This window comes from Pelodiscus sinensis, chromosome 24 (genome assembly GCF_049634645.1).
Source record: "Pelodiscus sinensis isolate JC-2024 chromosome 24, ASM4963464v1, whole genome shotgun sequence".
In the NCBI taxonomy this organism is placed as follows: Eukaryota; Metazoa; Chordata; order Testudines; family Trionychidae; genus Pelodiscus; species Pelodiscus sinensis.
This window is the reverse complement of record NC_134734.1, coordinates 13,401,156-13,420,588: the sequence shown is the minus strand read 5'-3', so window position 1 is coordinate 13,420,588 and position 19,433 is coordinate 13,401,156. Positions and strand designations below refer to the sequence as shown.

The 19,433-nt window shown below is 58.0% G+C and overlaps 1 protein-coding gene across 2 annotated transcripts in view; it reads right to left on the bottom strand.

Moving 5' to 3' along the window:
- Positions 1-3,281: 3,281 nt before the first annotated feature.
- The window catches only part of LOC142819525 (uncharacterized), a 38,395-nt gene continuing 22,243 nt past the window's right edge, over positions 3,282-19,433 (bottom strand). For both annotated transcript variants that reach the window (XM_075907342.1, XM_075907343.1), the window contains 3 exons: positions 13,417-13,608; positions 12,860-12,961; positions 3,282-6,636 (listed from right to left, as the gene is read on the bottom strand). In XM_075907342.1, coding sequence (XP_075763457.1) covers positions 5,039-6,636; positions 12,860-12,961; positions 13,417-13,608 — 1,892 coding nt within the window. In that variant the 3' untranslated portion in view covers positions 3,282-5,038. The remainder of the gene's footprint in view (positions 6,637-12,859; positions 12,962-13,416; positions 13,609-19,433) is intronic.

The following is a 19,433-nucleotide window of genomic DNA, read 5'->3' as shown; positions in this document are numbered from 1 at the left end:
CCCCTGCCCCTTCCAGGATTAACAGCCAGTCTCCTACTTCCTTACACCCTAAAACGTGCTGTGGGAGCTGCCTGCCAGAAATGGGGTTATATAAAATCACAAGACGCAGCAGCTGGGGCTCTAGGCCTGACTGCGAGTGATGCGCTGTGTGACACAATGGGGGCCTGTGTAACAGAGGAGCAAACATCAGTGATCAGGCCCTGATAAGCGCGGCTTAGAACCCAGCTGCTGAGTCGCGTGATGTGAATTTTGAGCCAGCGTAGGAGGCACTCTGCATTTCTGATCGCCCTTGGCTCTGTAGTGGCCTGCAGTCCTTGCCCAGAGCAGATGGAGAGGTGAGACTATCCTGGATCAGGAGAGGAGGGCTGGACATGCCTATCTGGCTAGCAGCAGCCGGAGAGATTTGGGTCTGGGCTATAATTGGGACTCATAGGTGTGACAAATACAAATAAGCAATTCAGCGCTCAGGTAGATGATCAGTGGAAATCGGAGACAAAAAATGATTCAAGGTCTATGACCTATGAGGGAAGACTGAAAGAACTGGGCTTGTTTAGTTTAGAAAAAAGAAGACAGAGGGGACATGATAGTTTTCAGGTATCTAAAAGGCTGTTACAAGGAGGAGGGAGAAAAATTGTTTTCCTTGGCCTCTGAGGATAGGACAAGGAGCAATGGGCTTAAACTGCAGCACCACAGGTTTAGGCTGGACATGAGGAAGAAGCTTCTTAACTGTTGGGGGTGCTTAAGCACTGGAATAATGCTCTTAGGGAAGTTGTGGAATCTCCATCATTGGAGATATTAAGAGCAGGTTGGGTAGACACCTGTCAGGGATGGACGGGGGCTGATTCTGCCATGAGTCCAAGGAACTGGACTCAATCTCTCAAGGTCCCCTCCAGTTCTAGTACTTGATGATTCTGTAAAATAGCCCAACCCTCAGCTCTGCCCTTCCGCACCTCACGCGCAGTGGTAGCTGAAGGGCCACATGCTGCATCACATTAAGGCTACATCTAGACTGGCATGATTTTCCGCAAATGCTTTTCACAGAAAAGTTTTTCCGTGAAAAGCATTTGTGGAAAAGAGCGTCTAGATTGGCACGGACGCTTTTGCGCAAAAGCACTTTTTGCGGAAAAGCGTCCGTGCCAATCTAGATGCGGTTTTGCGCAAGAAAGCCCCGATCGCCATTTTCGCCATCGGGGCTTTTTTGCACAGAACAGTTTTTAGCTATCTACGCTGTCCCTCTTGAGCAAATACATTTGTGCAAGAGGACTTTTTCCCCCAAATGGGAGCAGCATAGTATTTGCGGAAGAACACTGACAATCTTACATGAGATCGTCAGTGTTCTTGTGCAAATTCAAGCAGCCAGTGTAGACAGCTGGCAAGTTTTTCCACAAAAGCAGCCGCTTTTGCGGAAAAACTTGCCAGTCTAGACGCAGCCTAAGCGTCCAACCATTACACCTTCAAGTGGTAGAACCACCAGGGAATCACAATGGGTTTAAATCTCTCTCACTCACGGAGGAAGGCACCATCTTGACAAATGCAGGCTGGGAGCAGCAGAACCGACAGGAGGCGGCGCTTGGCCACATTCCAACACACATCAACAACAGAGTTCACACATCAACAACATGCAATATTGTGACGGCGCGTTGGGGTTCCCCCGTCTCCTGCACCCCCGTAATGGCACAGACTCCACCAGCCAGTAGAATAGAGGGAGTTTGCCTCTCCAGGATACAGCACAGATGTTATCTGGTTACAGGGCAGGCCTAAGATGCCTCAGCCCCCCTTGATATGGGGGGGGGGTCTGGGCTCCTAAACCCCCAGCCTGTTGCGTAGGCTGCTTCCTCCATGATACCAGACAGAGACTAACCCTCTTCCAGCCCTGCCCCCCAGTCAGGACAGCATTCCACCTTCTTTTGTTTCTCTCCTTGGGGGGTAGCTGGTCAGACAGGTTGAGAGACCCTCTTTGCATAATGACTCATCCCCTGTCCTGCTGGGCCATGGTACAGACAGCAGCCAGGGGGGGTTACCACAGTCCCAGCATAGAAACCAGCAAGTTACCCCCCACATCACAAATATCAAGCAGGGAGGTCCCTGCATTTCCATGCCTTCCCACAGCAGCATGTTCCAGCCAACAGCCCCGTGGCTGGGGTCCTCCCTGGGACATGGGAGAGCCACAAAAGTCCCTGCTTTAAATTGGGTACATCTCAGTAGGGGGCTTTGCCACCCAGCTATTCTGGGGGGAGGAGGAGGGACAGCTCTTGTTTTGACCACTGACCTACCAGGTGTATGTGATGTTACAGACACCTTCCGCCTCAGTCCTGTGGCATTAAACAAGCCCCCACCAGCCTCCCACGGACACATTATGGACAATCCCCAAGCAGCTCTGCCATCGACCTGCATGACCAGACATTTCACTTTGCCTCTGTCAGCACCAGTGTCCTCTTCCTTGTTTTTAGAGACAAGATGGGAGGTGGGAGTCCTGGGGCACCTTAAAAAAACCCCAACAGACTGATTTGAGGATAAGCTTTCATAGGCAGAGATCCACTTCACCAGAGACCATCAACTTTTGTGGGGTTTTGCCCACACAGGCTGGTGCCTAAATAAATCTGTTAGTCATTAAGGTGCCACAGGAATCCTCGTTTTTGCAGATACAGACTCACACAGCTCCCCTGCTACCTGTCTTGCCCTCCTAGACCCGTGGTGTCTAACCCGTTCTGAAGCAGTAGCTGCCATAGTGGCTACCGCTATGGCGAACTAGCCATACTCAACCAGCCAAATAGTCACATGTGGCTAGTGTGTTAGACACAAGAGCTTTGAGGCAGGAGCTGGTTTCTCACTCAGAGCAAGGTCCCCAAAAATTCACACTAGGATGGGGCTCTGTTTGCCAGCCCAGCCTGGGAGCTTGGGCAGCTCTTGCTGCATCCAGCAGCCACCCTTTGACATCTTGACATGGAGAGCTGACCCCCTCAAACAACTGCCCTTGCAAGCTAGCAGAGAACCCAGCAGAACAATTTCTGCTCATCCAGCGGCAGGGGCTTTGCACGGTGGACAGCAGGAACCGGGAGCCCGTGCACAAGGCTCAATTCACACATGCAGCCACTGGTTGGGGGAGCCCAGCTGGGACCTTGTGCTGTCTGCAGCAGGGGCTTAGCCACCTCTGCCAGGCTCCCCAAAGCCAGGGCACCTGCCTCCAACAGCCAGAAGAAAGGCAGGTTGTAAGCATCCGTGGAGAGCAGCAGGCCCTGGTGTGCCGAGTGGGGCGAGGGAAGGCTTACACATAAAACAACTCACTTGAAAACACCTTTAATAATCAAAAAATCAAACGTTGTGTGAATCTCTAGCGCCACCTGACCCCTTAAGCCAAGTTCTGCCAGACAGGGGGAAATGAAACAAGGCACTGGTCTCAGCCCAGGTCCTGAAGGGGGGGCCTCTGAGCCAAAAAGCCAGAGACCCAAGGGGCCAGAGGGTCTGATGCCAGCCCTGCACCCAAGCACTAATGCACAAAGGACATGCAGCCCCCAGCCCCAGGACAGCTTTTTCCACAGCGGAGTCATCGAGGCAGCAATGTTCCAGGTGACGAGAGGTCCCGCCTACAGTGGTACACGATGCCATTGGAAAATAGCCCCAGGCCCTGGCAGAATGGCACATGGAAGGCTAGGCCAGAACCGTCCAGAGGTAGGATCTCCCAGGATGGAGTAACAGGTCAGTCCAAATAGCCTGAGGGAGCTGCTTCTCCACATGGGGGTTGGGGCCCAGGGTCAGACCAAGGGGGTGTTTGCACTGATGGCCCAGGGGAAGGGGCTGGGCACCATAGTGCCAGGCAGGACATGAGGGGTCCCTCTGAGAGCTCCTCTCGCACGCTTACACTGTGGCCTCCCCACTGTGGTCCAGCATATGGCACCTCAGCTTGCGGAGATCGCTGAAGGGGGCCTGGCCTGGTGCCTGCACAGCCGCACGTGCTGCTTCAGCGACCTCTGGTGCACAAAGCACTTGGCACAGACATAGCGGCCCAGAGGGGGCTGGCGGCAGCCTCACTTCTTGGGGAGTCCGCCCTGCTGCCACGTCTTCTTCACCTGGGGGACAGGCTGCGGCTCCTCGTCCTCTTCGGCCCCGCTCTCCCCAGCCCAGTCCCCCCCCGAGCTGCCCTCCGGGGCGCTGCCTTCCCCTTCGCCCTCCTCAGCATCTCTCACTTGAGACAGGGCCTGCCGGAAGCCGTAGGGTTTGTGCTGCCCTCCCTGCCCAGCCCTGAGCTCCTCTGAGGGGGCTGGGGCTAGCAGTGCTGGGCCTGAGGGAGGCGAGGGCTGCAGGGGGGCTAATGGTGGCAAGGGCTGAGGGGCTGGCAGGCTATTGCCCTTCTCTGCTGGAGCCCTGCTGCTGTTGAGCTCACCCTGCTGCCTCCCTACTGGCTGCTGAGCTTTAGCAGCAGAGAGGAGACAGGTCAGGGAGGTGGTAGAGGGGGACCCCTCATGGCCCAAATAGCCCTTTGGAGTAGACGGGGAGGCCCCGGCCCTCAAGCAGGGGGCATGTTCTGCCAGAGGAGAGGAGTTAGAGGATTTAGTCTGTGCACACCCTGTAACGCACTCCTGAGGTGACACACGCTGCCCTCCCCTCAACTGTGCTACCGTGAGGGCTCCAGTGCTAGAATGACCCAAGCAGGGGGTCACAAACACGCGCCGATCCCCCACATTTCCTGTGCTTCTCCTGGGTCCAGGACCCCAAACGACAAAACTCCAGCCCCCTCCCCCACCAGCCAGGGAGACAAACCACTCATTTTGTGTCCATGCCCAGCAGTGTGTGGCCTAGCCCTAGCCTGGAGGCAGGGCAACCATCTTGCCCCGGCAGCCATCTTGTCGGCAGAAGCCACACTGAGATTTTATAACAAATGGAGCCCCAGGGGAGATGCTCGAGGCCCAGCTACTGCAGGGAGGCTGTGAGCAGAGGTTAGGAAGCAGGAGCCAACCGGCCCGGCTAAGCATGGGACCCCAGTGTCAGGAGATGTACCTGGGACTGGGTGCGGTGCTGGCATCCTTCCGAGCACTGGTCCTTACAGAGTAGACGGATTGGTACTCCCGGCTCTCCTGTCTGTGTCCCTAAAGGGCACAACCACCCGGGGTGGGATCTGGAGGATGATCTTGGTGCCCTGGGGCAAGGTTGCCGGGTTCAGTAGGATCAGGCTGTTATTGATCACTCCTGTCACTTGGCCTGAAGGAGGGATGGACAAGGGGACTGAGACAGGGGCTCCGATAGTCAGTGGAGCCAGGGCCATGGATGGGATTAAACCATAGGGCCTCACTGCTACTTGGGCTGAGGGTCCAGCCACTACTGAGGCCAGGGCTGCAGGCCAGGCTGGAGCGGAGTCTGCTAGTGGGACTGGGGCTCTGGATCCAGCTAGGGTGGGGACTGGGGGCCCAGCTACTTGTGGAGCTCGAGCTAAGGGCCTGGCCGGGGCTGGAGCTGGGGGCCTGACTGGGGTCAGAGCTGCTTGTGGGGCTGGGGGCCTGACCAGGTCTGGAGCTGCCAGTGGGGCTGGGGGCCCGGCTGGGGCCGGAGTTGGGGGCCTGACCAGGTCTGGAGCGGCTAGTGGGACGGGAGGCCTGGCCAGGGCAGGAGTTGGGGGCCTGACAGGGGCTGCAGCTGCCAGTGGGGCTGGGGGTCCAGCTGGGGCAGAGCCTGCTGCTGGCACAGAGTCAGGGACTCTAGCTACGAGTGACGTTGGCACCGGAGCCCTGGCACTGCTCTGTCCTGTCCGGGAGGTCTGGGTCTGGGCCCGGCAGAAGTGCCCCCCCGTGTACTGCACCCCACAGCGCACGCAGGTCTGCGGCCCCTTGTGCAGGCTCTTGTGGAAGAGCAACTTGAAGTAGAGGGTGAAGACGGCGCCGCACTCGTCGCACACGAAGGCCTTGTGGCGGCGCTGGTGCAGGCGCAGCAGCGAGGGGCCGGCGAAGCTCTTGTCGCAGTCCTCGCAGCGCACCGGCTTGGGGGCGGGGGCCGGGCGCTGCCCCACGTGTCTGCGGATGTGCGCCACCAGCTCCGTCTGCGACACAAAGCTGCGCTTGCAGTCCATGCAGGGGAAGGGCCGGATGCCCTCGTGGCGCCGCAGGTGGCCTTGCAGCTCCGGGGCGGAGGCGAAGACCTTGGGGCACCTGGAGCAGCGAAAGTGGCGTTCCCGGCCCCCGCTGTGGGTGCGCTGGTGCTTGGTGAGGTTGGAGGAGTCGGTGAAGGACTTGCCGCAGGCGTGGCACGAGTACAGTGCCTCCCCCGTGTGGATCCGCAGGTGCTTCCGCATGTTGCTGCTGTTGGCAAACTTCTGGCCGCAGGTGGGGCATGGGTAGACACGTGGGGCCGCCCCTGCCTGGGACCGCCGCTTCCTCGGCCGCTGGGGAGAGGGCTCGTCCTCGATGTCTTCCTCGTCATCTTCCTCTTCCTCCTCCTCTTCAGCTGAGCTCTCCTCTGTGGAGCCACCAGGGGCATCTTCCTCCTCCTCCTCCTCCTCCTCCTCCTCCTCGCACTTCTCAGCAGGGGCCCTGGGTCTCAGGGAATATCCCCCCTGGCTCTCCAGGGCACCCTCCAAGCAGGATTGGGAAGGGGAGGAGGGCAACGAAGGTGGCATTTCTGGGCTGCTGGGCTGGCCCTCTGCATCATCTGCAAGGAGAGCGACGTGGTGAAACGCCCATCTGGGTTGGGTTGTGTTGTATGTGGTGGAGCAGCTGAGCTGGCACCTCTGCCCTCTCCCACCCCTTACGCTCTTCAGCCCTGCGCCCGTACCCCCCGGCTGCTCTCAGTGCCTCGGAGGGGAGCTCACACGGGCACCAGCACCCAGCTCTGAGCTTGGCTATCCCTAAAGTGGAGGAGTTAAACACAGACCTTGAGCCTGACAAACCTTGGACATCCGGGGAGAGAATTAGACTTTCCCCTTCCACCCCGCTCCTGGGCAGGGTGCTCAGATGCACAGTGGTGATGAGGACAGCACCTGGAGCTAGACACTGTTGCTGCCCAAGATGACCTGGAGCATGGAGACTGCTCGTGGGTCACAGAGGCGCCACTGCCGAGGCCCCGTCCAAGTCTCCATCCTGCTGCAGCACTGAGGGTCTCAGCTGGGGGCCCCTGGAGCCAAGCCCCCGCCCCTGGTGGTCTCAGGACAGTCTCAGCCACGGGCTTAAAAAAAAAATCAGGCTGAACACATGAGGTTTGAATCCCACCAGACAGAAAGGGACCTACAAACTCTCCCCGCACTTTGTGAACAGAACCTACCTGATCTCCCTGTGCAGAGAGCACGTTTCTCCCCGGCCCCTCGCCACAGCTGTGGCTGCATACGCCCAGCCTCACTCAAGGAGATGGAGCGTGGGGAGGTGGAGGAGTCCTCAAAACTAGCCCACATTGGTCGGGAAGGGAGCCTAATACCCCAGCTCTGCAGTAAGGCCTGTCCTGGCTCTGCCGGGGCTGCCCCAGCTCAGAATCCTGGCTCTGTGCCAGCGCTAAGCCGAAGTCCCGGCTCTATGCCCAAGTCCACAAGGGAACGCGAAATCAGCCTAAGTCCGGTGTGAATTTAAAGCAACAGATGCACTGCATACAACATGGGCCCTCCCCCACGCCCCATCCCTCTGCACCAGCATGTCAGACGCACCCGCCCCTGCACCATACAAGCTGCCCCCCTCCCCATGAATGAGTGTGCCACGTGCTCCCCCAAACCCCTCATCCTGGAATAAGGGGGGAGGTCTTCCGCTTGCGTTGCTTGGGAAGGCGCTTAGCTAGCCTCCCTCCTGCTGTGGTTCCCTTTTCACTGGAAAGGGCCCGCAAGGGGGGTTTGTACCAATCTAACCGTTTTCGTTTAACCACAGCAGGGAAGCTCTGTGGTGGGCTCCAGGGGAGCTCAGACTAGACTCAAGTCCCGCTCAGTCCCACGGCAGCGTGGGAGCTCCCTGTCAAGGCTGGGAAGGCAACAGACTCAGGCAACTAAACACCAGCTCCTGCCTCCTTAAGCCTTGGGAGTAGATTCCTTCAGCCCAGGCCCAGCTTTGAGCCCAGAGGAGTCCTGACGACCTCCGAGACAGTCACGTCCTTAGCTGCCTTGCAGAACTAGGGGCTTAGCTGGCCGGGCTTTTCCAACAGGGTCACAGCCAGGAAGCAGGAACGCCTGTACCGGCTGTGGAAAGACAAACAGACTCCTGTGCTTGTGGCCTCAGCATTCGCTGGTTCCTGCATGTGCACTGAGTGGGCAGCACAGTGTCCGGCAGTGGAAAGATCGCCCCTTTGGGATCTGCCCTCCACTATGGGTAACAGGAGGCCCCGGGCACTGGGAGAGACAGGAAAGGGGGCTCAGCAAGGAAGGGCACCGTGGACAGGTTTGTCCAAGGCCCCCCAACGAAGCAGGGGCCGCAATACGAGCTGCTCCTTCTCCTCACCTGGGCCGAGACCTACGGATGCAGCACGTGATTTCTGTGCTCCAGCGACTAGGCCAGAACCACCCCAGGGATCGTCACTCGCAGCAGTGCAAAGCGGGCAAAACACGAGCCGCTCCAAACAGCCGCATTTTACAGCGCAACGGAACGAGAGAGTCCCTAGGCTTGGTACACACGTCTCACGCATTCGTGATGGGACCTTCGCTGAGCCGACTAGCGCTGGGGGGAGGCTGGGACAGACTTTAAAACAAAAAGAAGCTACACTCGCTTCCCGTAACATCAGCACACTTTGGTGGGGAGCAAAGCAGACCCACACAGGCCCGGAGTGTCACGGCACTGCCACTGGAGACCACGCGGGAACTTTCCCCGCCACGGTATTAACAGGCAGAGCAGGTCACACCACGCAGGTTTCGGTTTTGCTGCAGGGAGCAACGCCAACGGGCTGCTCCTTTGCTGGAGTCTGGGACGGATGAGGTGACAGCTCCTCACACACTGGGCCTGACTCTATGGGCGGTGAGTAATATAGGCAAGGGAAGGCATTGCCTTCCCAAACTCTACACCGTCCAGCCACTGTTGCTCCCCAGCAGCTGGGGAAGCACCAAGTGGCAGCCGTGGCCCTCAGCTGGGGATGGGTGGGGCTTGGTTGAGGGGGCAGAGATTGCTGAAAGGACATGATCTTAGGGGAAGGGGCGTGGCTTCGGGAAAGGGGGCGTGGCTTCAACTGCTTTCCCCAGCTGGACCTTCACCAGCCGCCCATGCCTGACCCTGAGAAGAGCCAACTTGAAAGCAGATTTGCAAAGAGCTCCGGTGCCTGGCTGCCCACCTGCCGAGTAGGGTTGCAGCAGCCAGACACCTTCCGGCTGGATGGAGCTCAGACGGGAGCTCTCTTGACAGAGCTATTTCCTTCAACACGGGTCTCACGCAAGCAGAGCAACATGCAATCGGCCCGGGCAGGGGCCCAGGAGAGAGATGTCACTGAACCGCATGTGGAAATGCAGTGAGAAGGGAGAACCACACCAGGAGAGCCAGCAGCTGATGGTACCGAGTGTGACAGAGAAGTTTGCCACCTGACTGAACTGGCACATGGGGGCTGTCAAAGCTCTCACCAGTTCATCCCAGGAGGCGGGAAGTTAAGCGGTGTCACGGCACAGTTATTCACAAATCCAGGTTTAGAACAAGGTCCCCTCACACTGTGATAAGGGTCCCCCCCCCCAGGTCTCCCCGCAAGTTCCAGCCGAGAAAGGGCATGCGCACTCTGAGGCTCATGCCAGGTGGGGTTGGCAGGAGTGCTCAGTGCTCATATGACTCTACTGCTGGAAGCCGGGGGTGCTGGGAAATGCCAGCCTGGAAGCGCAATGCATGCTGGGCAGTCACCCCAGCTGCATGTCTGGCAGAGGCATAACTGGCACGACGGTGGCAACTGACGGCCTGATTCTGGCATTTGCATGCACCGTGCAGACTAGGGATATAATAATGTAACTGCTTATAGGTTAATGCTATAGACTACACACATCCCCCCCCCCAACCCCGGAGTAAATTTTTTAGCAGGCTGGCCAGCAGCCCGGTTCAGTCCCAGCTTGTGCCGGGTACAAGACCTACCCCTGCTGCGGCTCTGCATTTAAAGTGTATTAGGAGCCAAGCGGGCAGGCAGTCTGGCTCAGTTCCAGCTCGCACTGGGTCTGGGAGCTCAGACTCCCCCTGGACAGGGGCTGCTGCCACTCCACACTGCTGCCTCTGTATCAGAGGTAGCAGTATGGGGTGACAGGCAGTCGGTCCGCAAAGGGAGCTGGTTTTTAAACTGGCTCCCCTCGTGGACCAGTTCCCGCCTGGCACGCCACGCTGCTGCCTCTGATACAGAGGCAGCAGCATGGGACTGGCAGGGGGCTTCTCGAGAGTGGGGCTGGAGTGCACTGGTTGCCGGCTGCACCCCAAGGACTATAGAATAGATAAGTAACCGAGAAGAATTCATGAGGTTAATCGACTATTCAATGAACCGATATTTAACAGACGTGCGTTTCCAGGCGGACGCTGCTGGAAATCGGGCCTTCTTGCTACATTCCATTCGGCGACTCTCCAGGGAGCTGACACTGGGGCCAGCACAGCCTCCTGTTATGGGGAGGGGACTTTTCCTTTAACACTTACTGTCTATTAAAAAAAAAAAAAAAAAGAAAAGAAAAGAAAAAGGATCCTACCAACCTACAACAGCTTTCTTTCCCCCCCATCCCACCCCCTAGCCCAACTCAGCTCCACAGCTGCTTCAGTGGTGGAAGCTTTTTCTTGTTCAAAGAATTTCATTCCAAGCCGCTTCCCCGACACACTCAGCAGGGCTCCGAAATAATGGGCTCTTCTGTCACCGAGAACCAGCAGTGCCAGCTAGCTCCAAAGACTCCCGAAATCAGGAGAGCGAGAAACAACAAAGCCATGAGGACTCTGGAGAGATGCTCAGTTCTCCACCGGGGACATGTTCAAACCCCAGCACGGCCTCCTGCTGTTGCTCCAATTACCCAAAATGCCCTGGGCTTTTGGGGTCTGGATCATTCAGGGACCTTTGGCTTCCTCATCCCCTTTTAATGCCCAGTTTGTGCTCGCTCCGTGACTGTGTGTCCAACCACACACGAGAAAGCACCACTACACCTTGCTCCATGGCGGACAGGCTCCGACGGAAGCCAAACGACCCGCTGTCCGAGTGCCAGGCGCTGGGGGGGGATCAGCGGGGGGCAGACGTCCCAGTGCGCCCGTTCAGAGCCGGTAGGAGCTGCAATTCATTCAACTAGACACTAACAATATGACGCTGGGGAACCCCCAAAAGATCTTCTGGTCAAACACTGCACTGGCCAGGCACCCGTCAGGCCGGCACCCAGCGAACAAGCCAGCAGAGCCAGAGTCCTCACCAAGCGAGTGCCAGGACAGCCCTGCTCTCAGGATACTGGCTGACGTGGGCCTGAGTTGGGAAACAAGCTGGTTGTTCTGCCTCCCATGAGGCTGATCCTGGTGCAAGCCGGGACTGGGGCCCTGTCTTGAGCTCCGCGCTGAGGCTGAGCTGGTGGGCCTGGAACTTCTTGGGCTGGGCAAAGGAGGCATCGCACTAGCTAGAGCATAGGGGACATGCTGGGAACACTGGCAGAACAAGGACTCAGTGACACAGGCTACGCCCCAGCAAAGGGCTCCTGTGTGCTGGATGGGACCAGCTCCTGCAGCTGCTATGCAGAGGAGACTGCACTTTTACCCTCAGCAGCCAATTGCCTGGGTAAGCCACAGGAAGCCAGTGTTAGATGGGCAGGGGGCTGCTTTGCTCCTGGGGGGGAGGCACACAGGCAGGCGAGGGCTGAGGGGGAGGTGTGCAGCAGGTCCCACATGAGGGGCAAAGGCTGGAGCAGGATTTCAGCAGAGGAGAGTGGAGGCTGCAGACAGAAGGGTGTGCAGAGACCATGACAGGCTGGGGAGAAGCGTTTGTGGTCCAGGCAGAGGTCATGCTGAGGGAGAGGACAGGCAAGAATGAGGCACAGATGGGAGAGGACAGGATGCCAGGGCCAGATGCAGCTCCCACCCAACACCAGGGAGGAATTCCCTGTGGCGAGATCTATGGGGCAGACAGCTCCCCCCAGGAGCCCTGTCACCTGGCTCACGGAGCAGCCACTGGCTCCAGGGCAGCCTGCCCAGATGGACAAAGAGGCCTTGCCCACGGACAGCCGTGGCCGGCACCATTCGTGCTGAGCTCCCAGTACCCCTGACCCCAGCCCAGGAGCCAATCAGACAAGTGCCTCCACCCTCCAGGAGACGCTGCGCCTTGAGCCCCTCAGGGCAGAGCTGCGTGCCCGCTGCCCGCGTTACCCTGACAGGCGGCAGCGGGAGCGCCCCGGTTCCTGCCTAGTGGGCAGCGAGCTCCATACCTACCCAGCAGCGCCGGGGCCGAAAGCAGCGACTAAACGCTGCGTCTGGCATGGGACACCGAGCTCGGTCGCTCCGACACTCATGAGCTCTGTGGTCAGGGAAACGGCAGCGTCCCCTGTGAGCAGGGCTGGGCAAGTGCTCCCTGAGACGCAGGGCCAAGCTGCTGGGTACGAACCCACACGCTGCTGTGCCCAACGCCCCTGACCTCAGGTCCAGGCCCGAGGGGGTGCAGAGCACGAAGAGCACCAGGAGGAGTCCCTTAGCCCCCAGGTCGCTCTCTGTCCCACCTGGGCCTCCCATGCTGAGCCCCCAGCCCACATTGCTTCCAGGCCCATGCATGGCAGGCCACTGCCCCACCCCTGCAGGATGGTGCCGCCTCAGGGTCTGACAGGAGCCCAGTGAGCATGTGTCTGCTGCAGAGCGCCAGCAGGGAGCCAGCCATGCTCTGTAATTCCCCGAGCCTTCGCTCAGCCACCACCCTCTTCGAGAGACCCCCCCAGTACCCAGCCACACTCAGGGCCCTTCTCAGAGAGTTGGGCAGGACTGAAGGCAGAGACAGCCCTCTCCCCACTCACCTGCTTCCAGAGCCTCCCTCTCCACCTGGGCCACGTCGTAGGCTGGGTCCTCCCGGATGAGCTCGTCGTCCAGGTCACTGGGGTCACCCCAGCACCGCTGCCCTGCACGGAGAGCACACGCCTGGTCAAGGCAGGAGCTCAGAGTGACGCCTGGTCCCAGGGCAAGGGGCAACTCACCCTGCCAGAGCCACAGAGCAGAGAGAGGCAGGGGAGAGAACAAACCGCAGCCCTGGCGGGTCTCTGGGAAAAGGGCCCATTGCCAGAGCTTTCAGTGCCTGGTTCCTCTCTTCAGTCCCGGCCTGGGTTCCACCTTTGCTCTGCCAGGCTCTGTGCGAGCAGGCAAGGCTGGGAGAGGGCCTAGAGCTGGGCAAAGAGCCATGGGGGTGTCTGCATAAAGCAGAGCTGTTCCCTGTTGTGCTAGAAACCGGCTCCTGGGAAGCAACTGCTTCAGGCACCATGGAAATCCAAACAGCACAGAGCCAGGATGGTCTGTCGGGAGCCAGCCTGCTGCAGCCGCAGGGGGTCGGTCAGGGCTCTTCCGGCCCACGGGCACCTACTCTCCAGCTGCACGGCAGAGGCCACGTCCTCCGACTCCTCGTCCTCGAGCCAGAGCTCCCACTGGCGGATCAGCGCGTTGATCTCTGCATCCAGCTGCCGGGCCTGCTCCTCTAAGCTGCTCGCGCCGCCCCGGAGCTCCAGAGCTGCGTAGGGAGATGAACCCTGGGCCGCGCGGGAGGCCTGGTGCAGAGCTGCAGGAAGGAGGGGGTTAGATGGAGATGGGCAGGGGTTGCTTTACTCAGCCTTATGGGGGTCTGCCTGCCTTTTACCTCCCCACTCCAGCCCCAGGCTCTGGGAGGAAGCGGACGTCAGGGATGCTGCTCCCCTCTGACCACTGGATTATTGGCTTTCCCCATGTAGTAAGGGGGGGGGGGGTAGGGAGTGTCAGTGGGGGAGGGGGTTTTCCTCATGCATAGCCTGGGCCCACCTCAACTCCACTGAAAGGGTGAGAGGTGCACAAGGCCTTGTCCAGCCACCCGTGCTGGGGAGGACAAATCCCAGCTAGGAGAGCGGGGAGAGGAGGCTTGTTGGGAGCTTCATGACTGTCTCTCTCGGGAGCAGCTATTTCAAGGCCGCTGCCCCATGCCCCAGAGCGTGAGGCCACGTCTGATGACGCAGAGGAAAAGCAAAGGCTGAGCCTGCCATGACAAGGCCCGGCAAAGCAGCAGCTTTCAGGGTAGAGAGCTGGGAAAATTCCCTTCCTTAAGGAAACACAACTAGCGCGTTTAGACGGGGCACGCCGGGGTTTGCAGCGGCCCTGCTCACTCATCCCATCCCGTCCCGTCCCCCACGCCCGCCAGCACCGCGTCACATAGGGCCACTCAGGAAGTCTCCGTTCCCAGGTCTGGCAGGGTAAGGTGGTTCTTACAGCCTGCCTCTGCCCAGGGCTAGCAAGAGAACAGCTCCCTGCCTGCATGACTTGCGGTAGCACAAGGGAGGTGCACCGCCCCTTAGTGCCCCAGCCACCATTTCATTTGCTAACTGGGGTGCCTCCTTATGCCCCCTCCCTACGCAGGCACCAGGCACCTGTGGCTCCCCGCTGTTTGTTACATTGGAGCTGGTTTCCCTCTGGCATTCAACTGGATGGTTTAACAAAACCCTCCACGTCTCCTTAATCCATCAGCGCTGAGAGCTCTTCCCCCTCCAGGGCCACCCCAGAGGTGGTCAGCCACCGTGGAGCGGGAGGCCGGAAAGTCACTCAAAGAACAGCAAAAGCAGTGTGGTCGGATGGGTCAGGGACCCACGGACTGCTCAGCCCTCTGTCCTGTCCAGTCAGGTGGGAGGAACACCAGGGCCAGTCTGACTACAGGGACGCGGAGTCCTAAGCACAGCTTGCAGAGTCAAAGGCCAGGCGGGTACATGAGATTCACCTAGTCTGATGTCCTGCATCACCCCCCCTCCCCCCAAGTCAACTGTTCCAGTGATTAGCCATCTGCCCCTTACTTCTAGTCCGGATTTAGCGAGCTGCAGCTTATTTGGCCTTTGGCTGCTACGTTAAAGAACCTCCCCTCCTCCCCCCGAGCAGCACTCTGTTCCCCACTTCCAGTTCTGGGGAGCCACGATCCAGCCTCCTCTTGGCTTTCTCTTTGATAAATTAAATGGATCCAGTTTCTTTTGTCTCCCAGGCAGGTTGTAGCACTTTCCTGAACCCCCTTTCATCTCTTCGCAATCTTGTGACACCCGAACTAAACTAGAGATGCAAAATCCCATTTAATTGGTTACCTGGTTAAACTTTGTTTAACCAGTTAACTGACTTGGGGGAGAGGGGGCTGCAGCCCCCACCCTGCCCCCCACTGGCAGGGAGCCCGGCAGGGAGCAGCCCCTGTCCATGGTGGGGCCCGCAGGGCTAGAGGCGAGTGGGGAGCTGCTCCAGCCCCGACAAGTTAACTAGCAATGGTTAGCCGATAAGGGTGAGGCTTACCGGTTAACCATTCACGTCCCTAAACTAAACCCAGCAACCAGTAATGGCCTTGCTAACGTACAGAGACAATAGCATCTCCCACACATCCCCGAGGGCTGTTTTCCCTCTGAGCTAGAGCATGGGCCTGGGAGCACCTGTTCGGTTGGATCTTATGATCCCTCAGTCTTTCCTAGCATCCATCTTTCAACACACAGCTCCCCATTTCATACATGGGACCCACACTCTGCCGGGCCTTGTTTGTGGCCGTGTCAAAACACAAGCCCCTTGCCCCCTCACCAATGGGCCCAGATTGCTCTGTGTAACTGACTCGTCATTAGCCTGGTGGCATTCACACATTCAGCAGCTAAGATGTTAGGCTTTCTTGCAGATCCTTGTTCAAGATACTGAACAGCTTTGGTCCCAGGCCAATCCCTCTGTTTAAAATGCATGACATTGTCACGCGGTTCAAAAATCAACAGAGCCTTGATCTTGGCTGAGGCCTCTGGGCCCAGTGGAATACCCTGAATAAACTTCCAAGTTCCCAGGCCATTTCTCTTCCAGCACCACTCGAAAGACGGATTTTGCTCCCTGACTTCAATGAAATCAGGATCGAGCCCTTAAATCCCTAACTGCAAGACAGTTTAATCCCCTTTGAGCCAAAAGTGCCTGACCTTTCACAGCCGAAGGGCTCTGGGTGGATAAAGGTTTATGAGAATTAACTAGATGCACGTCCCTACGGTGATGAAACTTGGCCGGGAGCTGACACTGAACATGTGAAACAGCCTGCCCCACGACACCGATCCTGGGATGCAAAAGGCTGGCTGTGCGGATACCAATCTCAGGCTGACAAGACCTTCCCCTGAACGGAACCAGGAAAAATTCTGCTCTGCTACCGCCCAGAGGCACAGACAATGACGTTACTTGAGGGCCGTTATTTTCAGAAGTGGCGCAGAAGGAAGGTGGGCATGGCATGGGATTGCCACTCTTACTTTCTGAGCTGCTGCTGCCGCCAGGGTGCTGCCCTCAGAGCTGGGCTCCTGGCCAGCAGCTGCTGCTGTCTGGCTCTGAAGGAAACACAGAAGTAGGGGTGGCAAGGCTGTGACCCCACCCCATGCAGTTCCTTTTGGATCAGGACCCCCAATTTGAGAAAGGCTGGTCTCCCCCATGAAACCTGTACAGAAGAGGGTAAAAAGCACACCAACCCCACCCCCAACCACACACAGATTGCACACAATTTTCATGTCTGCAAATCTGATAGGGCTGGAGTCACATGCAAGCCAAGGCCTAAGAAATGGGACTGAGGACCCCTCTGTATGCCAGAAAAAAGCAGAGCCTTCCCAACCCCTCTCCCCCACCCCCACACAGAACAGTGGGGTAAGGGGTAGCATCTACACAGGGGTAGCATCTACCCCCACACAGAACAGTGGGGTAAGGGGTAGCTGGGTGCTAGATGGGACTTGGCCCTACACATCCAGTAGCCTAGATCCCAGCACTGAGGCTCAGCCCCATCTCTATTTGGGCTCAGATGGTGATGGGGTAGAGGCCTGGTCCCCTTTGCCAGCCCATGTCTAGATTATTCCCTCCATGGCTCCTTATGCAGAGACGAGGTCTCCCCCCCTCCCCCAACACCGCAGACCCTCTGGATGGCCAGCACAAAGGGTGGATGGGGCTGGACAGAGCAAGCCCCACTGACGTATCTTCCCAGGGCCGGAGCTGCCATGTGAGGGCCACGGCTGGGGACCTGCCCCCTGCTGGAGGAGCCCAGCAAGCAACGTCCCTGGCTGAGCCAGAGACAAGTCCGGTTCTGTGTGAGACACAAGACACGTTGGGGACAGGGCCCAGCGTGGGGGAGAAGGAGAAAGGGCGTCTCCCCTCCCCAGCACCTTTCATCTCAGGCCTTGTCCAGATGAGGACACAGCAGGCGTGAGCTAATACGTCACCAAACACCTTCCACATCGTGGTCTGGCCACGACCACTGATCCAGCCTCAGCCCCAGGAAGGCAGGGGGAGGTCACCACCTGTCCCTCATCCTTGGACACGCCTGACAAACTGAGGCACCGAGAGGTGCAGCGACTCACCCAAGGCCACCCAGAGAGCCAGTGGCCAAGCTACAAATAGAACCCAGGAGTCTTGGCTCTCACATGCCCGCCCCAATCACAGCCCTGTAGGTGCAAACTGTCCCCACTTCAGGTCCGAGCCTATTTTCCCAGCAACCCTTCCTCACTCTGCCCCCTTCAGGGTGTTTACACAGGTGTATCCATCTCTCCAGCTCCACTCAGGGAGTTCACAGGTCTTTGGCATGGGTGCCACACGCCCGCTGCAGAACCAAATTTTTTAATGCTGCAGCGAATAGCAAGGATGCCTCTGCCCGGCTCCAGGGAGCTCTCTCTCTAGAGCAGGGCTACTCAATTTCAGAAGCCCGGGGGCCACAATGATACTCACAGCACATGCCGAGGGCTGCAACTTAAATGTGGTTGCATATACATGCAAATATATGCAAATAGCTTCTTCCACACTGACGGGCATGAATACAAAGACAACACGCAGGCCCCATTTAAGTCAGTTCTGCTGATGTTAATAAAACGCAGTATTTACCCCATTTCCACCCACATGACGGCACTTTTAATGAGCAATAGCAGTCCAGGAATTTAACTACTGAAACACATCTCAACCAAACCGCACAGTAAACCCCAACTGCACCGTGGGCCACAAACATACAGGCTGCGGACACATAGGGCCCATGGGCCACGTGTTGAGTACCCTGTTCTAAAGCACCTTCCCCAGGACGTTCCCCCCAAAGCATCTTTTCTCCACGCACGGTCCCAAACACCCCCTCACCTAACCCGATTCCCCGGCTGCCAGGCCAGCTGCCCCCTCCCAGGCCTTTCAAATCCTCCCATACCCCTGGGGAAGATCATAAACCTGGGGCAGAGGGGAAGGAGGCAGTCTGCACAGAAGCCACCAGAGATTCCACTCAGGAAGAGAAGCGTGACTAAGGTCTGAACTCCCCCCTGGACCGCCACCTCTCTCCCAACAGGATCTGCATTTCTGGCCAACAGCTGCTGAAAGACATGGGACCTGCTTAGCCGTGCTTACTAGCATCTCTCTGCCCACCCCTTCCCTCCCCAGACCAGAGCCTTGGTGGTAGGGCTGCGATTCAGTGTCCGTATGCTGCCCTGCTCCCCAATAGCCTGCAGGGATCTCATCCGCTCCTGTTACGCAGGGTCAAGCCAGTTCAGGGCTTAGACAAGCAAGTGAGGCCCGCCCTGTGCTTCACATGGGCAAGGGCCCCACCTAAAGCATGGTGCGGAGGGGAGACCTTGGCACGTCCTCTTAAGTTGGAATGCCGGACTGAGGGCAGCACCCACTGTGACCTGCAATAAGGATGAGGGGTGCAGTCCCAGCATGGTTATGACTCCTCTATGGACCAGGCCTTCATAGGGCTTCTGGCACCCATGTGCAGGCACAACAGCTGGAGGAGGTGCGGTGTGTCTGGAGGTGCTGTCCAGACATCAGAGCTACTTCCTAGGCACTTGCGCGCATTGAAGAGCTGGGGGTACTTTTCACAAGAGTCAGGGTTCCATGAAGGCAACAGGGATGCACTATGCTAGGACTCCCATGGAATCATAGAGCATTAGAACTGGAAGGGACCTCGAGAAGTCAGCAGGTCCAGTCCCCTGACCTCATGGCAGGGCCAAATACCATCTAGATCATTCCTGACAGATGCCTGTCTAACCTGATCTTAAATATTTCCAATAATGGAGATTCCACAACCCCCTTGGGCAATTTATACCCGCGCTGAACCACCCAAGGTGCTAAATCAATGGGGACAGAATCCAAAAATTCTCAGGGAAAGCCCAGTTCTTACACCAGAATCTACAAAACCACAGGAAAAAGCAGAGCAAACGTAGCAGACAGCATGGGGAGGCAGAGGCAACAGCTCAGCCTCCTGGAGCTATTAAGCTCCTACAGCCCAGCAGCTAGCCCTGTACTAAACTCGCTGGCTCAGATTCTTGGGCCACACTCACACAGTTGTGTTGTTTGGATTTCAACTCTCCTCCCCTTCCTGCGCAGGGTTTGCAGCCAAACGTAGATAAGGACTTGGGTTCTATTCCC